Genomic DNA, 18085 nt, shown 5'->3' on the forward strand with positions numbered 1-18085 from the left:
GCTTATATTTAAAAATAGCGTTTATAAAATATTGGCTGAGCTGGAAGTGAAACTTGTGGAGCAGGTGGACCCGACCTGGTCCAATGTATTCTGGAAGTTAAGTCCTCTAGTACGCATCCCTTTGGGATGCTAAATCGCATTATTTTTGCCGAATTTCGTTCGGAACTTCACCAATTTTGAGTTGGCAAATCCGGAAGAGAATATGAACTTTGTACTGCAGATGCGTTACAACAACGCAAAGCATGAACAGTATCGGATAAATTTATTTGATATTTTTAATTTATTTGAATAAATCTATGTGCAGATATTCCCTGATTTCTTCAATCTTCTTTGAATTCAAATAGGGAAAATCCGATCCAATTGGTTGGGATTGCATGAGACTCTTTTCAATGCCATTTTCTGTTATTTCGTATCGCGGATCCAGCGAAATTGAACGACTTGATTCCGCTTCTATCGTTTCTTCGACATTTTTTCTTTCAATTTCCAGAAGTTCATTTTCTCCATCTTGTGAGAAATGACTTGATGAGCATTCCGAATGAACAATTTCGTCGACTTCAAATTCTGATTCGGGATCGGAATGCACTTGCACATTGCCTTCAAATGTGAGCTCCTCAATAATTTGCTTCTTCCGTTTTACTGACACTGGATTCTTTCATTTGTAAAAGCCGACCAGGTTTTGCATAGTGCCTTCCTCGTACGAATCTGCTTTTTACACCAGATCCTTGCTTCCTTTTTGAATGACAGCACCCCATGTGGCTATTCAGAACTGCTTGGCTTTTATAATCTTTTCCACATTCTGGATATGCGCATTTCTATGAAAATGTATCCATTTTATTTTAGTTATTTTTCTTTTAATTTTTGCTTTGTGTATATACTATAACCCAATTTGACCTACAATTTGTTCAAAAATGTTAAGAATTGTTTCGTCAATTCATCAATTTTGTCACTTTTTTTATTTTGATTTCTTCCACAAACTATAGAACCCAACTCTCGATGAAGGGTAAAATGCTTATGTGTTTCACGTCTTTTTCAATCCTATAGTCAACTTTTGGATATCATAGATTGTTAACAGATAAATTGTTGTAAAATAAGTGCGGAAATTTGACTTTCCTGTTAAATGAACAAAGATTCTGACAGAATGCTGTAATTGATTTTTATCGCTGGTGTTGTGAGAGCGGTCGATTTCTTTTTGCTTTCAAGTTTAAATCTTAGACCAATACATACATTCGAGTATTGAATGTTACAACTTCATCAAACATTTCCCTTAGCTACGATTATGTACAAGATGACTTTATTCTATGCCGAATTCAGACTAAGGCTAAAAACATAGCATTCTTTCCCCTGTCATGATTTGTGTCAAGCTAATCGAAAAGTTTTATTTTTTTGTGATTAGATCACAGATTTCTTTGCGAATTAGATTAAGGATTTCTTTGCGAAATGCAACGAATTGTTTGTCCAACTCAACACTTAAATCGTCCCTCAATTTAATGAACTATCGGCGATTTTCTTCCTTAAATAGTTTGAATTGTCCCCATTTCACAAAATCATTGTCTCCATGGACTTCATCTCCGTCGTAGCCGTCGTAGTCAAAAATGTTAAGAATTGTTTCGTCAATTCATCAACTTTTGTCACTTTTTTTATTTTGATTTCTTCCACAAACTATAGAACCCAACTCTCGATGAAGGGTAAAACGCTTATGTGTTTCACGTTTTTTTCAATCCTATAGTCAACTTTTGGATATCATAGATTGTTAACAGATAAATTGTTGTAAAATAAGTGCGGAAATTTGGTTTTCCTGTTAAATGAACAAAGATTCCAACAGAATGCTGTAATTGATTTTTATCAAAATTTTAAAAAATTTGTATGGGAGGTACCCGTAAATCAATTCCGATTGGTTTCAAACTTTCAGAATCTTTTCTCCCAAAAAATGAAATCTCAGAAAGTTTGAAGCCAATCGGAGTCGATTTACAGGTACCTCCCATACAATAGTGTAAATTTTTTGAGGTTTTTTCAGGGAAAGTACCCCAGTATCAAATCGAAAATGGCTCATCTTCAAACTTAAACTAAGTTTTTCGAATACAAAACTTTTGACATTTCCAGATTTTGATTATCTCAATTATTTTTTGAGTTATCGTGTTATAAAACAGCTACGACGACGACAACGACGACGACAACGACGACGACGATGACGGCACACGAACGAAAAAGTGTCTCAAAAAGTGGTTTTCTACGCGTTTTATGAGTTTTTATGATGATCTAAGCTAATTTTGCGAAAAAAGTTTTCGGGACCAATTCCTATACTTTCCCTTGACACGTTGTGTACGGAAAAGTAAAAGGAAAAAATTTCACGGCATAAAAGATGATTACCAAAAATCTTCGTATAAAGGAGAAACTCGATTAAAAAATTTGTCAATGAAATTTTTAAATACACTCGATTTTGATGGTGTCATGAACTAAATGCGTTTCTAGGGTGCCAATAAATACAACAAAACCGTTCGGACGGCTCAAATACCTCAAACAAAGAAATTTCATTGAATAAAAGTTGATACCGTAATATTGCTAATATAATGGCAAAATTGTAGTAAAAATTTGTTCGACCGAAAATTGAAATAGGGTTGTTCTTTTCTAAAATCATTCAAACACTCAATCCCAAAAGTTAATCTAAATTGAATTTGTTTATTCATTCATTCAGATTTCCTTGTGGCCGTTGGTTGGGTCGTGGTGTGGACGATGGTTCAACGGAGCGATTATTAGTAGGTCAATTTGTTCCACGTACAGTCGATAGCGAAGAGCTTGTGGAAGCTTGTCGAACACCACCGCGATCAGTCAGCCCAAGTGTTCACCGACCGGAGATTCGGCCATCGGATATTCAACACATGTTGGGCGATTGCGTCAATGCAATCGTCAAATGGCACTATCGTCCAAATCGTGAACGTGACACCAGCTCATTAACAAATTTATTGTGCGGCGAAGATGGCTTAGTGAAGTGCATGGAGAATGCATTTTTGTATGGATTCAAGTCACAGCGACTATTCGGACGGAACTTTTTCATTTGGGATTTTCTTGGTAAGTTGACAATTTGAACCATTGCCAGATTTTTAAACTTTGCAATAAAAATTTTGATGGACTAAAATCATGAATGGAAGAATAATTTTTTCAAACAGGATATTTCTTGGTTTTTCTGGACCAAAAATAACCGAATAGTAGCACATTATGCTATTTAACTCTCTCATTTATTCACGTTCAATTTCAATTTCAGTTAAAGTAAAAGAGCAATTCGAACTTAATTTAGTGGAAGATGCAATGTCACCGTCAACCGACAACTCAAGTCCGGAATCTCCACATTCGCCGGCACAACTCACACCAGCCGCTCGTCAAGAACTAACAGCCATTTGGAGGTGTTACAACCATTTAATGGATGAAATCAACAATGTAACACAGTCACTGGGAAAGGATGGCAAATTTCAACTGTTCATTTGTCTTAGTTTAAGGTAAATAAAAAGAAAAGTAAAAAAAGGTCAAAATATGAGGAAAAAGAAAGTTGAATAGAATTTAATAGAAAAGGGAAATGTTCAGACCATCATTCTGTTGAATCAAAATCACTTTCATTTGTTTATGTTTGATAAACGGCTTCTAATTAATATCTGGCAGCATTCATCATACAAACAATCAATGCCCTCAAATATGGCTAATTGTTCATTTCCCTTATTTCTTTGCAGAGAACACTTGCTGCATCGCATGCTTCAGCCAATTGCAGCTACTCAAGTAACTCAGGAAATGTATGAAGACCAAAGTTTTATGCGACGAAAAGGCCTATTGACCTTTTTACGACAAATACTCGAACCGTTAGATGAATTTCACATTGTGCTGGAAAATTCACTGACACAGGGTATTCCATCGCAATGCTAAATTCAATCGAACGAACTAGTAGACTAAAGAAATACTCAACCGTTTCGACAGATGGAAAATGAAATTATAATACCATAAATGTCAAAGTATCTGATTATTTTACATAAATGTACATTGACACTGTATACACAACAAAAAATCTATATGATATAACCCAATGGTCACTTGTTTGATGCAAAAAATTGTATGCAGCAGCGCGCAGCTTCGCGCCTATTCGAAAATCATAAAGAGACGTTTTATGTTCGAACATGAAGAGAATCAGTGCTATTCGTGTAAACATTGGTTAGTTGTATATCAAAAGAGAGTTTTTATTGAATATTCAGATATTCTAAAGTAAGTGGAAAATTGATTCGCTCGATCAATAGCATTAATTGGTAGCTCAGCTACACAATTTCTACGGATGCATTCATTCCGAATTAAGATATTTTGATTGCTTAATTTTACGTTTCAAACCGATTCGATCAAGCTACAGAAAATAAGTTGAAGCTAAGCACAAAGCGGCCCGATGACCTGAACAACGGGAACATTTGTGATGGTTTTTAGAATAGATAGGCACAATAATTTTTAGATTCGAAATCGAACTCAATCGAACATGCAACGTCTCCTTATGATTGTCGCCAATTCGTTTTCTTCGTGTTCATTTTTTTCTCTTTATGTACAAAAATAACTACCAAAAATTGAGTTAAAAGACGTCCAGCAACAAGCCATTTGAATGTAAATTTATGAATCACCTTGACAAAGTTTATTTTGATCAATTTACCCTTACGTTTTATGAATTTAAGTATATTAAAGAGTCATGTTACGAACTGTGTCGTTTATTGATATTTCTAATCGATTTTCAGACAACAACAATAAAAACTAGACAGCTGTAATGTGTTTATTCAACCAAAAATAAAATTGTGTAATTAAGATAATCAGTAAAAATTATTGAATAAATGTTTTGAGTTGAGAAAAATTATGGATTTATGTATCAATATGAACTTGCTTCCAGATTTTTCGTCTTCTTCTTGAATTTTACCGGTTTTCGCATTGGTAATTTGTTCTTCTTCTTTTAATATTTCATAGCTATTCTACAACCACAGTTTGATCTGTAATCGTTCGTTCAAGTGGATTAATGTTCAATGCGCATCGCAATTGCAAGGAATTAATAATCAATATAAATTGTTGAAGTTGTTGAGAGTCGCCGAACAGGTAACTCACCCATTCAGTGTTTTCGCCAATAATCAGGAACAGGACATTTATGAAAAAAATTCGCACAAGATTCATTATCTAGAAGAGATCAAGTCCATACCTCAAGTTGCGATTCACGACTGTGTTTGCGTGCATAAAAAAATTGTAACCAAAATTAATGTAATCACAAGTGTGCCAAAGCCGTTGCATGCACTAACAAAGTACTGATTGGCACAAATGCGCTGAAAGGACTTATATTAACTATGTTACTATCAATACTTGTATGTATAGTATACTCAAGTTTGGTTTTAAATGTGAATCACAGACTGTGATATTCGTTTGACAAACCATTGATCCTATCTTCTCTGCCAAATGGCAAAAGATTATGCGAAGTTAATGACAAAGAAAATGAACCAAAGAAACCATTTCCATAGAATCAATTGAAAAATCGTCGATTATGCTTTGAAATATCACTATATTGATTTGTAAAAGCAAATGTTTCTTAAAACATTGCATTAGTATCCTTATCTAATGTGTAATGTCCGTTTGTTGACTGATAGCACTCATGATCACAACAAACAATTTCGTTTTCGAAATAAACAAAACAAACAATCATTTTAAAACATTTTCTGCATATATGGCAATACAATGGTAAGCGATTGCTGCTGGGCACATCTAAAAAAATCGAATATATTTTCCACAGTTTATTATCTTCTTGTATGACAAGATAGATTACATTGAAAGCGCTTGCTCAATGCACAATGGCCAATGTCCATGCACTTTGTGTTGCTATCTATGGAAAATGAAAGAAAAGGAATCCATGGACTTTAGATAATAATATGAAAGAGAACTTTGCGTAAAGACAAGGCAACAAGGATTCGCTTGAGTTTATATTTACCATGGTGCGGCAGCATCAGCAAAATATCATCAAATACTAGAATCAGTTTCATTGAAACCATACTTCCGTGTTGACGTATCCACAAAATTTTGCAGAAGAATTTCAAAATGCCAAGCCATTTATGTAGCTGTTTGCTGATTTGTTTGTGTGCAATAGCAAGTTCAGTGACGATATCATCACGTCCATTGATAATTCGAGATATTCATGTTATTAACATGGAACCAAAAATAGTACACGTAAACAATTTACCACCATTGAACGGAGATAGTGATAGAATTTCTTATTTTAAAAATGGTACCAACGCTGTACGAAACTATACAAACGAATTGATTGGGAATTCAAATCATTTACTTCAAAAGCGCCAAGTGAATGCTATATCGCCAATGGAAATCAAACCGTCACGACCAGGTCAACGAAGTTTAGTGCTTATACTTGACATAACGAAATCGATGTCAACAGATCTGGAAAAAATTCAGCATGGCATGAAAGAGGTTCTCAGTAAACTTTCCAGCCCGAAAAATAATCCATTTTATAATTATATTTTGGTGCCATTTACCGAGGTGAATAAAACAATAGGTGAGTTATAACCGATTTTGTCGGGTGGCGGTCATAACGCCATCATATTGAGCCATTTTTGATGAATGAAAATATTTCAGTTTCACCTATACTGGTGACCGATGACAAGGATGAGCTACTTTCTACATTGGGAAATGTTACTGTTTATGGTGGGGTTACTTGCCCAGAGAATATACTCAGTGCAATAATCGTAGGATTAAAAAATGCACTTCCAAACTCTTATGTACTCGTATTTACCGATGCATCAGCAAAAGATTCCTGGTTGGTTAATGAAGTAGAAGAGTTGATACAGCGAAAACAAGCCACGGTTAGTATAAAATATACGCTGAATTGTTTCAGATTTCTTTCAGCTAAATTGTGTAAAAGAGTATTAAAAAGTGAGTAAAGCCATACGTCATTGCATTCATTCATTTCAGGTGTCGATTGTTTTAACGGGCTATTGCGACAACAACAAAAATCAAAAGTATAAAGTATTCGAACGAATAACACAAACCAGTAATGGTCAATTGTATGATATTCGAAGTGAAGAAATTGAACAGATTTTGAGTGATTTCAGTTTAAAATTGTACAATCATCACGTTTTATTAACATCGTGTTATGCATCTGAAGCGGATTCAAGCCGTTGGGATTTTTCGGTGGACAACACCGTAAATAAACTTGAACTTACAATTTCTGGCGAAGATGCAAAAGTTTGGATCTATCGTCCCGATGGCAAGATGGTTAACGATGCAACCGAAACAGTAAACTTGCCAAATGTTAAGGGTTACACCATTGAAAGTCCTCTGAATGGCACATGGCAAATTGATGTAACGGCATTTTATGCACACTCAGTTCGCATAACTGGCGAGAGTAAATTGTCATTTTCATATGGATTCTCTGCTCAATCGCCAAGTTCCATGTTAGATACACACTTCTATCCACTGAACGGTGAGTAAATGCTCAGTCTGTGCAAGATGTGATTTTAATCGAATCATTTTTTGTAGGAACGCAAAATATCTTGACAATTGTTGCAACTGAAAAGGTCAATCTAAGCGAAGTTCACTTACTGTTTGCTGATCAAAAATCTAAACCAGTTGTTTTGCCATTGAATGAAGAAAGAGTTTCAAATGCGACCGAATATTTATATAAAACCGGCTCATTTGAGGCACCGGAAGGATCTTTTCGAATTTCGGTATGGAACGCAAATATATAACGATTCATCGTTCACAAATTTTACCTGCTTAAAACTAATGAGAATGAATAATTTTCAGGTAAATGGCTACAATGAAAACGGAATCCAGATAAATAGGACAATATCTACAGTATTACGAAAATCAAACGGACCTCCACCTCAAGTACTTTTAAGTGCAACCAATCGAAATATCAACGAAGGTGAATCGTCGATTCTGAAATGTACCGTACAGTCTGTGGCACCATTTGAAGTCAAAATATTGCATGGACAGGAGCTGTTAAGAGAGTTGCAAAAGTAAATATCGGTCCGAATATCGACTACCTTTTTCTCCCCGCTGATGATATGTATAATGAGTGAATATTTTATTTCAGAGATTCGTTGGCGAATGTATCATATACAATTGAGTCAGCCGAATTGGATAACGGTGGTCAATATACATGTGTTGCTACAAATATTTATGGTTCTTCAAATCAAAGTGTTACTGTTGAAGTGTTAGCTTGGGTCCCGATTGACATTGAAGAAGTGTTCACGGTGACCATTCCAAAGACCGAGTATATTGGAGTGGAGAAGGTGCCACACATCGAAATTCCGTGCTCTGTTTCGGTGGAGCCAACATCAACGCTGACCACAAATTGGCAAGTAAATGACACTAAAATTGATATGGATGACAATGTTTACAAGGTAAATTGATGAATTGTGAATTTTCAATTTAATTTTATGTTTTAATACATCATAGGGGATCGATACTTGAATCAATTTGTGAAGCTATTTGGTGCATACTTTAATCGATAAAAATCGGGCTGGACAAGAAATTCAAGATCCAGACCATATTTTGATGTCAAAATAAGGCGAATGATGAACTCGAGATCGAAAAATTTGTGCAATACAAATCTCTTGTCTAGCTACCATTTATCGATTGATGCATCAACTGGTTGATTTCATGTTGATTCAAAAATTAATTCACCCATACATATTGAATATGTACTATTTAAACTTGAATTTAGGTTGCTGGAAACAATTTAATCATTTCAAACTTGGCGAAAGAACATTCTGGTAATTATACACGTGCTGTGACCGTGGACAGTGTGACAAAATCAGCCTCTACGGAATTAATCGTTCAATATGCACCGATACTGCAGGAATTGGCCAATGAGGGTAAAATATTCACAAAATCAAATTTATTTCCAGTTGTCATGGTTTTACATTCATCGTCTTACAGAGATTTACGTTGAGGATGGAGAATCGCAAACCATTGAATGTACAGGGGATGCATTGCCACCAGTGCAAAGTAAATGGAAACTGCCAAATGGTAAAGAATTAGAAAAGTCTAGTGGTCCATTGCAAATCGAAGCGTTTGAATCTTCAGATGAGGGAACATACGAATGTGTGCTTGACAATGGCATTCAGCCAGCTGCTGTGCGCCAAGTAACGCTTCGATTACAGCATTAATCTATCAATGCAAAGCCAATATATATAAGTGAAAGAGATAATAATTCAACTTTGTTCCACCACATGTCATTTCACAATGGAGTAACATAAGTAGTCTGTAAAATGTCTGCGAAGATATTGTACAAGAAATAAATGGAAATGAATACACAGAGCTGACATAGGCACCTACGGGGTGCCGGCACTTACTTTGGTGCGCACCTAGTACTATTTCAAAATACCTTTTTTCTCAATATTTTTGGATGTTTTGAAATTTGATTTTTTTTATCATCTAAATATCATAGATTCATTTTTTAAAAAATCACATCAATCTCAAAAATACTCAAAATTTATTTTTCGGATAGTACTAGGTGCGCACCCAAGGTAGTAAGTGCCGGCACCTCGTAGGTGCCTATGTCAGCTCTGTGAATACATAATAAAACGCATTTACCTAACATTCGGACAAATCATGAGTTTTTTTTACATTTTATATTATATTTATAATCCGAATTTCATACTATTTTCCAAGATATACTGCTGGAATGCCAGATGTGTATACATGCACCCATCCCCATTTTATATCCCATTAAAAGTGTTCCTTCTCATTGGAGTTTCTCTCATTATCTTATCAGGCCATGAAAATATAGTTCGTGCTCTTTTTGGTCATGGTGCAAAAGTCAATGCTGAAGCTATGGATGGAGAGACTACACTTCATGAGGCAGCTTCTTGGGGTAAATCATACACATATCTCCATCAAATGTTTCCCTTTCCATTGCAGTTTCTCTTATTATTTATTCAGGTTATGCGAATGTAGTTCGAGCTCTTGTTGAACATGGTGCTAAAGTAAATGTTACTGATAGGTATGGAGATATACCACTTCATTGGGCAGCTGTTTCGGGTAAACACAATTACACAACTCCATTTGGGGTTTTCATTTTTCATTGGAGTCTTCTTTTCACGCCGTGATGATGTGGGCGATGGAGTTCGCGCTATCATCGGACACGGTGGAGATGTTTTTGCGAAAAACGATGCTCAAAAAACACATCGTGCAGCAGCCGAAGGGAGAGGTGAAGTTTCACAATATTTTTACGATTACATTTCGTTAAAAATAGTTAAATTATCATGATTTTATTGTAATGTAGGTACAGCAACCAAGGCCCAAATTTTGAAGGAAACTGAAACAGTTATCGAAAGCAGAAATCGACAGAATGAAAGGGGTTTCTTTGGAAAAATCATAGATAAAATTGGAAGTTGTTTCTCCTAGACATCACAAACAGCATTGAAATCTTACGATTTTATAATATTATTCCGTTATCATGTTGTGAATTGAAAAATACATGCTTACTTTTAAAAATGGATTTCATTTAAATGCACAATGGTTATTGTATGCAAAAAGAGACGTGTACAGGTAGAATGGGGACAAAAGATTCTAGTGGAGTTGTTGTTGTAAAGTCCATATTAAAAAAACTCGATGTTTCACATTTATTTTCACTCAATTTGGCAGGTCAAGATTATTCTTACCGATTCAATCATTCACATACAAACGCGAAAATTGAAAAATTTCTTTTCGGCACATGCTGTTGTGATATTTTGTGACTTTAAGATTTCAAATAACTACATTAAATTTTGATTTTGCTCAAGTGATGGTAAGTGATGTTTACAGCTAATGTTACTCAAGATGTAAAAATGTAAAAAAAAAGTGCTGAAAAAAAAACAGTCGAGCTATAAGTATTATAGTTTCAGCTGTTTTCAAATTTTCGAAATAAAACACTGAAAAATGTTTCAAAAGGACTCGTCTCCGATTTAGGCTTGAAGGAGCTGTGAACAGAACAAGGCAGAATAATTGAAACACAGTTGATATGTCTCTAATACAAATGAGACGGCACTGCAAGTGAGCGTGCGATATTTTATCGTTAATTCTAATACACTTGCCTATTGTTTGTCCGCTTATCTGTTTAGTGTTTTTTTTTGTACATGAGTCCTGTGCAGAAATGTTTGCAAATGCCACAGAGATAGGGAAATTCGTATTTTTGGATGTGCGATAGAGGATGAACGGAGTGTGTGGTGTGCACAGCAAAAATAACAGTTAATCCTAAATTCTTTATTCTGACATTTCACTTGCTGACATTTGACTCGAATTTTTCTACAATTTACTGATGATTCATGCAATCTAATCCGTATAATTAAGTCATTTACGTTAGAATAAATAATTGAAAAATTTAGTGGTTTAGCAAGTGGTTCAGTTTTCAATTGCAACGAAAATATTCAAATGAAATTATTTAATGATAGCACTCGATTATATGAAACCTGCTGTTTTCTTTTCGTTCACATACATCATTTTGAATCCAATGAATCTAATCCTTGGATAAATCAATAATTTTCATTATTATCATATTGAGGAAAAAAAAATTTACTTTTAAAAATTGATCTCGCTCTTACGTGGAATTTTCATGCGTATTGTAATCTGCTGTTTAAGAACATATAATTATAGGGACAATGCAATATCGGCCTCTCACCTGTAGTTTGTGTTGTCGAAATTAACTCCCAAATGCGGTTTTTGTACTTGCTAAAAGCACCATTTCCACCTGTGTCGATCGAACATTTCGGTTTATGTTTCAAGTGGAGATGGTTTGTCAGATTTTTTATTTCATTTGATCATATAAAGCTTGTTTCACTTACTTAATGATTTTGGTCGTTATTGAAAGCTAAACGAAAAAATAGCACCCGTCTGTTAGTGTTGGAAAATTCACTGATTCAGGGTATTCCATCGCATTGCTAAATTCAATCAAACGAACAAAACCAAACAATGTAAACTAAAAAAATACTTAACCGTTTCGACAGATGGAAAATGAAATAATAATACCATATATGTCAAAGTTTCTGATTATTTCACATAAATGTACATTGGCACTAATGAAATATATATATGATATAGCCCAATGGTCATTTGTTTGATGCAAAAATTGTATGCAGCAGCGCACAGCTTCGCACCTATTCGAAAACCATGATGAGGCGTTATATGTTCGAATATGAAGAGAATCAGTGCTATCCGTGTAAATATTGGTTAGTTGTAAGTTAAAAGAGAATATTTTAGTCAAATACACACAGTGTGTGTGTTGTGCTTGTACCGCCTCCTTCGTTCCGAAAGAGAATATTTTAGAAAAGAAATTTCACTACACATTTCAGTGAATTCACTCATTCCATATCAAGATTCTTAGTTCCAGAAGTGATTGTTGTCATTATTCAAATCAAATCATTCTCAGAACGTTCCGCTTGATACGGTTTGCTCCGATGAACAGAGAGAAAAGCAGTGAAACCGTTCTGAAATCGGTTTGTATGAGAAACGTCAAACCGTTCTCGATCCCTGGCAACAAGTTATTTGAATGTTAATTTATGAATCTTTTTACAAAGTTTTCTTTGAATCATTTGCCATTATGTTTTATGATGTGCCATTTGAATGTTGTTACTAAATCATTTTCAGAGCGACAACAGAAAATATAAAATGAACATATCAAGCCGATGGAATACGGTACAAAAAAAATAATCAGTAAAAATGATCCAATGAATGTTAATAAATTGCGAGCCAAGAACAACTCATTTGATCAAAGTATTTGAACGTTTCCATACCGGCTCTTAACTTCACTTTTTCAAAGAAGACGTCATGAAAAATGCAAAGGTTTGTGTTGTTTTGGACTGAATTCTTCAAATTTTTATTTTTTTTGTTACAAATTTTCGATGGAAATCTTGATCATAATCTGTGTTTTTTGACGGAATATTTGCTGAAAGATTGATTTTACGGTCAAAACGAATGAATGGCTCATCCAAATGCAAAGTGACTAAAATCTACTTCGTATTGTTACTCATTCAAAGTAAAGTAGTCTGAATGTGTTACATTCGACCTTATTCCCGACATTTCAATATTTGAAATTAAGAGATAGTCGAACTTCCTGATCAGATGAGAAAATGCTACGTTGTCCACTTCGTGGATTTCTCACAATTGTTCCACATTCTATTTCGAATCAAACCGAACCAATCAAGCTGTTTGGTCTTTCACGTAAAAATATGCTTTTGCGTTGCAATAAAGTGCCATGTGCGAGTGTCAGATTCTGTTGATTTAAGACATTGAAACAGCTTGGATGTCATATCATCATGCGGAATCATATAATTCATTGAATTATTCTTGTTCATGGAATCAAATTAAGAATCTTCTTAAGAATCACATTCAAAGCTTTTTTCATGTACGAAATTTCTTTTTTACTGAACTTGAACTGACTTTCGTTTTTCTTTTTATCCAAAGCATGTTACATTAGGCATATAGCCGAAGAGCTACTGATGATTAGAAGTGTCAAAAAAGCAAAATTTGTCTGTCCATCAATGATGATGCTCTCCACTGAAATGTGGAGTCAAATTGGTGTATTTTCCGAATTAAAAAAAAAACAACTTTGCCCGAAGCGCCAAATCGCCACCATGAATCACTTGTGCATTTAGTCTTGTTGCCAATTTACCTGAGCACTCGGTATTAAGACAAACAGGATCATGTTACGGAATGTGTCACACTTGCCGATATGTAATTAAATCGATACAAAATGTTCATAAATAATGCCGATGTTTATGAAACGCGTTGACACGACGGAAAATAAATAAACATAAATGGAGGGGGGTACACAAAGTGTAATAATTGAGGTAATCATTAAAGAAAAATTGAGTTAAATGTTGAAGAAGAAGAAAAAAATGCGCTGAACTTTTATCTTCGCGTTTTATGTTCGCGTTGGCTTCGTTTAAGTTTTATTTGTTGTTGTTGTCGTTGTTGAACCGCCGCGCGGCTTGATAATGACTATTGTTGTGAAGTATGTAATTGTTTGGCTCGGTTGTTGTTGTTGTTGTTTTTGCTTTCTGCCTTGTTATTGTTTGTATACATTTGCGAAGCACGCTCTCATATTAACTGGGTGGTCTTGGTGCACCGTGTACGCAAATAAGTCATCAAGTGCGTTGTCGTTGTTGCTTTAATTTCTTCCTCTGAAAATTGCTGGAATCGAGCATTCAAAAATGTGCATTTGAAATTTGTTTGAAATGGAAGAAACGGAGAGAAGAGGAAAAAAACACACACGGTATTTCCCATAAAATGAAGTTATGCGCAGAATCTATATATCGCACACTCATACAGGTTGGGCTTGGTGTGCGCAGCGCGCGGACGGTAAATTATGCACTTTTGTGGACGTGAGTGTGCAAGTTTTGTTTCATTTCCTTCCGCTTCGATTTTATTTGTTTTGACGGTGGTTTCAATCGACACTTTACATAATTGAATGCAATTATTGTTATTATTTTAATTTATTTCGTACTTTTTTTTCCAATTCTGTTCAGTTCTGCTTCGTTTTCGCCGACAACAGGCAAAACAGCATGTGAATCATAGAGAGTTTATCGGAATGAATATATACATATACATAGAACCCAAAACCAGATTATATTACATGCCATATTACACTCGACACGGTGCAACCGTTGTGTGATCTAAGCGACGACGACGACGACGACGACGACTACTCCCGTAGGAAGTTTCAAATGATCGTCTAGCACGAGCAAACCACCGACAAAATGAGGAGAGAAAAAAAAACAGACACTGACAAATGAACAAACGGTTGGGAGACAATCAACACCAAATTTAATGTTGCTCATGCGATCCAACACGTTTTCTCTGTCTCTCGCTCTGTCCGTATGCATACACATCACCCAGCGAATGAGTGTCGAAACACAATCTATTACGAACATGTGAATAGATATAGATGTGTGTTCCACTATGCGAACTGCATGGTCTAGTACAAATCGTGGTAAATGGTTGACAAGCTTCATGTTGTGCGCGATGACTACGTGTTTAATGATTATGCTTTGCTCCGATTGCTTCTCTATTTTCTTCTTGCTCTCTCTCTCTCTCTCTCTCTCTCTCTCTCTCTCTCTCTGTCGCGCTTCTCTTCTCCGCATTCATTTCAATGTGCTGTGTGTGTTATTGTTTTTTATTGGGTGTTGCGGTGCGCTCGGTCGCTCGCGCGCGCGCTTCTTTTTTTATTGTTCACTGCCATTATGTTCATTTTACGACTCCTTGTACACAAGCCACAGTGGCCGTCGGGAACAACCAAAAAAACAACAACGATCTACAGTCAACTGGTCGCAAAACGAGCACCGATCGAACATGCTCAGACGATGATGATTTGAATAGAACTTTCTTGCCGATTGGCATAGAATATTCTGAATAAATTTAGATTTTGACGAAAAAGTTGGTGTTTTTAACTACCGAAAGACATCAAATAGGATGAATCAAAGTTGCACTAAACTTCAATCAAGGTTGGTGTTTGTATCATCTTCTAATGCAAATATGTATATCGGACCAAAACATATCATCAATAATCCAATCTAAAATTTAATGAGTCGAATTTGCCTTGGGCCAATTTACCAAAAACATCCAATCCCGTTTCCTCTTCATGTCGTCGCCGATCAGTCGTCATTTCAATTCATTTCATTGTTCGATTTGCGCATTCGTCATAATTCGCGTTGCATTTGAAGTCCATCGGCTGCATGGCATGGTCTTGGCTCGTGTTACTGTCACATGATTGTGTCTGTTTGAAGAGTGTTGTGTGTATAAAGCTCAAAAGGAAAACGACACACAGAGAGAGAGAGAAGTAGAAAGAAAGAAAGAAAAGCAATGAAAGAAGCAGAAAAAAACAGTATTATAAGTGAACGGCTGAAACACATGATGATACATATAAACACACGCAACAAAAAGGCAAAAGAGCGGAGCAAAGGCAACAAGGCAAAAACACACCATTGAAAACGTGCATTGAAACAGACTCATAGACTCGTGGGAACTAGTAAATCGCTGAGATCCCAAAACATTACGTCGAAGTCGTTGAAGATAAAAATAATAACACACAAACAGCACACTCGGCTTGGCTTGTTGCTGCGTTTTGTTAACTTGTTGTTGCTGCTGCTGCTGTCGTCGAATTGAATTGTATCTCTCTCCGTCCGTTCGACGAAGAATAGAAGTGCACGCCAGTCAATAGAAAGAAGGCAAAGAAGTATTAAAAAAAGCAACAACGCTACTAGCACGAGAAGATAAATCGACCACAATATGTATGAAAATGCAAAAGGAGAAAGAGAGCGAAGAATTGGATGAAGTTCTTTTTTTTGGTAAAAAAAAGGCAAACTCATAATAACATCAATGAAATGTACACAAGCCAACAAACAGCAATCGAAGTAGCACCATGCGCGCATGATAAACGTCTGTGTTTGGAGTGTGTGTAAAGTTTTTTTTTATGCGCTTTCCAATACGCGAAATTGAGAGATATGAGGCAGAAATACACTGAGAAAGAGAGAAAGAGAGAGCTCGCGAGCGCATATATCCGTATGGAAGCTGGAAAAATCGTCTGTTTGATTTGTGTTGTGATGCTTTTTATGGACGTAATTGCAATTGCTGTTGATGCATCGGCATGACTTATGTTTCGCATTCACACACACAGTGCATCGCGCGCATCGTCTCTCTGATCATTATTGTTACTTGATTGTTGCGCTATGTGTTTTTTTTTGCTTCATTCTGTTTCTGATTCTGTTTTTCTCTTTTCTCATTTCGTTTCGATTGATTACGCATTTTCCCATTGCCATTTTATTCGCGCATCGCTAATCAATATTTTATTAGTTTTGTCACCGAAAAAGGATCAATCATCTGCAAATTAAATCGTTCGGATGATCAACACCGGAGTATGTCATACCTTGAAACTAATGCTAATTGACTTACCGGTTGTGTTTTTTCTTCTCTTGTTCATTTTTTTTCATTACGTGAACAAGCACATGCTAGTGTAAGCTTTTACGAAGCGAACACTTTGTTGTTGAATGAGAATGTTTTCTTTTGGCATCGAATGAAAACTGAATCTCGTTTTGTTATGTTTGCTTGCGTTTTTTTTGCGTATGATTTGTGCGTCATCCGCGAACAGACATACATGTCTCCACGTGCTGGTGGCAATTGACCGTCACGTGGACGACAATCCATTTTTATATCACACACACACACATTGTCCTTATTTCGATTGACGATCGTCGCCCATGCTTGGTTCTCCGTGTGCACTGTGTAAGATGACACGGAAAGTCACTTTTACATGCATTCAATTGCAAGATTGGTTTTCGCTGTCAACTGAAAATGTGTTCGGTCGAAGAAGGCGCCACACAATAGAAAGAGTTAATCAGAAATGTCTCGGACAATTGCATGTGAACAACAGCACCACCACCACCACCACCAACCACCACCGTCACAACAATAAATCGGACATGAGTGTGAATGCATCAGCATTTTCGAGTTTATTCATTTGTTTGTTATAATGACTTTGAATGAACTTCGCACGCCACACGCGTTTTACATCGCTTTCATCGATGTAGTCATGCGCGCAAAAGCACATGTACTCACATGTTGTGTGTGGTTTTTTCCCCCAAACCGATGAAGAGGGAAAAAAATGCAATGCCAAAAGGATTACAGTCGATTTTCGGGAGCTAATAACACGCAACTGTTTCTCAGGATATTTTCGTGGGCCCAGACAAAAAAAAAATCTTGAGAATTTTTTGAAGAAACCTTGAGAACGATACGGTTGTTGATGAATCATGATTATGAAATGTGAATCAACTCTCATATACGGCGTGAATCAACCTGCGGATCGGCATGATTAACAAAAGCCATTTTAAATTGCACATTTTCAACAAGATTTTTCGGGCCGATTTAATCAAAAATGCGTTTAAATCGCTCCAAAACGCGTTTAAATCACTCCAAAATTGAAACGATCCCAGCGAAATCTCGCATGAAATGTGCATCACTTAAAATAATTGCAGCTTGGTGCTTCACGGTTCTTACCGTGATTCCCTGACGATTTTTATTTTTATTTTTTTCTTCTCTGTTTTTCATT

The 18085-nt window shown here is 35.9% G+C and overlaps 2 protein-coding genes across 3 annotated transcripts in view; one reads left to right on the forward strand and one right to left on the reverse strand.

Annotated features, from left to right (window-relative positions):
* The window catches only part of LOC129575279 (DENN domain-containing protein 5B), a 21452-nt gene extending 16588 nt beyond the window's left edge, over positions 1-4864 (forward strand). For both annotated transcript variants that reach the window (XM_055458538.1, XM_055458539.1), the window contains 3 exons: positions 2693-3066; positions 3260-3491; positions 3720-4864. In XM_055458538.1, the coding sequence (XP_055314513.1) occupies positions 2693-3066; positions 3260-3491; positions 3720-3909 (796 nt within the window). In that variant the 3' untranslated portion in view covers positions 3910-4864. The remainder of the gene's footprint in view (positions 1-2692; positions 3067-3259; positions 3492-3719) is intronic.
* Positions 1-18085, reverse strand: part of LOC129575285 (omega-amidase NIT2-like) — a 311296-nt gene that overhangs the window by 63244 nt on the left and 229967 nt on the right. The gene's annotated exons all lie outside the window — the stretch shown is intronic.

This window comes from Sitodiplosis mosellana, unplaced genomic scaffold (genome assembly GCF_009176505.1).
Source record: "Sitodiplosis mosellana isolate CC-2019 unplaced genomic scaffold, AAFC_SMos_1.0 Smas_scaffold_6166, whole genome shotgun sequence".
Taxonomy (NCBI): Eukaryota; Metazoa; Arthropoda; class Insecta; order Diptera; family Cecidomyiidae; genus Sitodiplosis; species Sitodiplosis mosellana.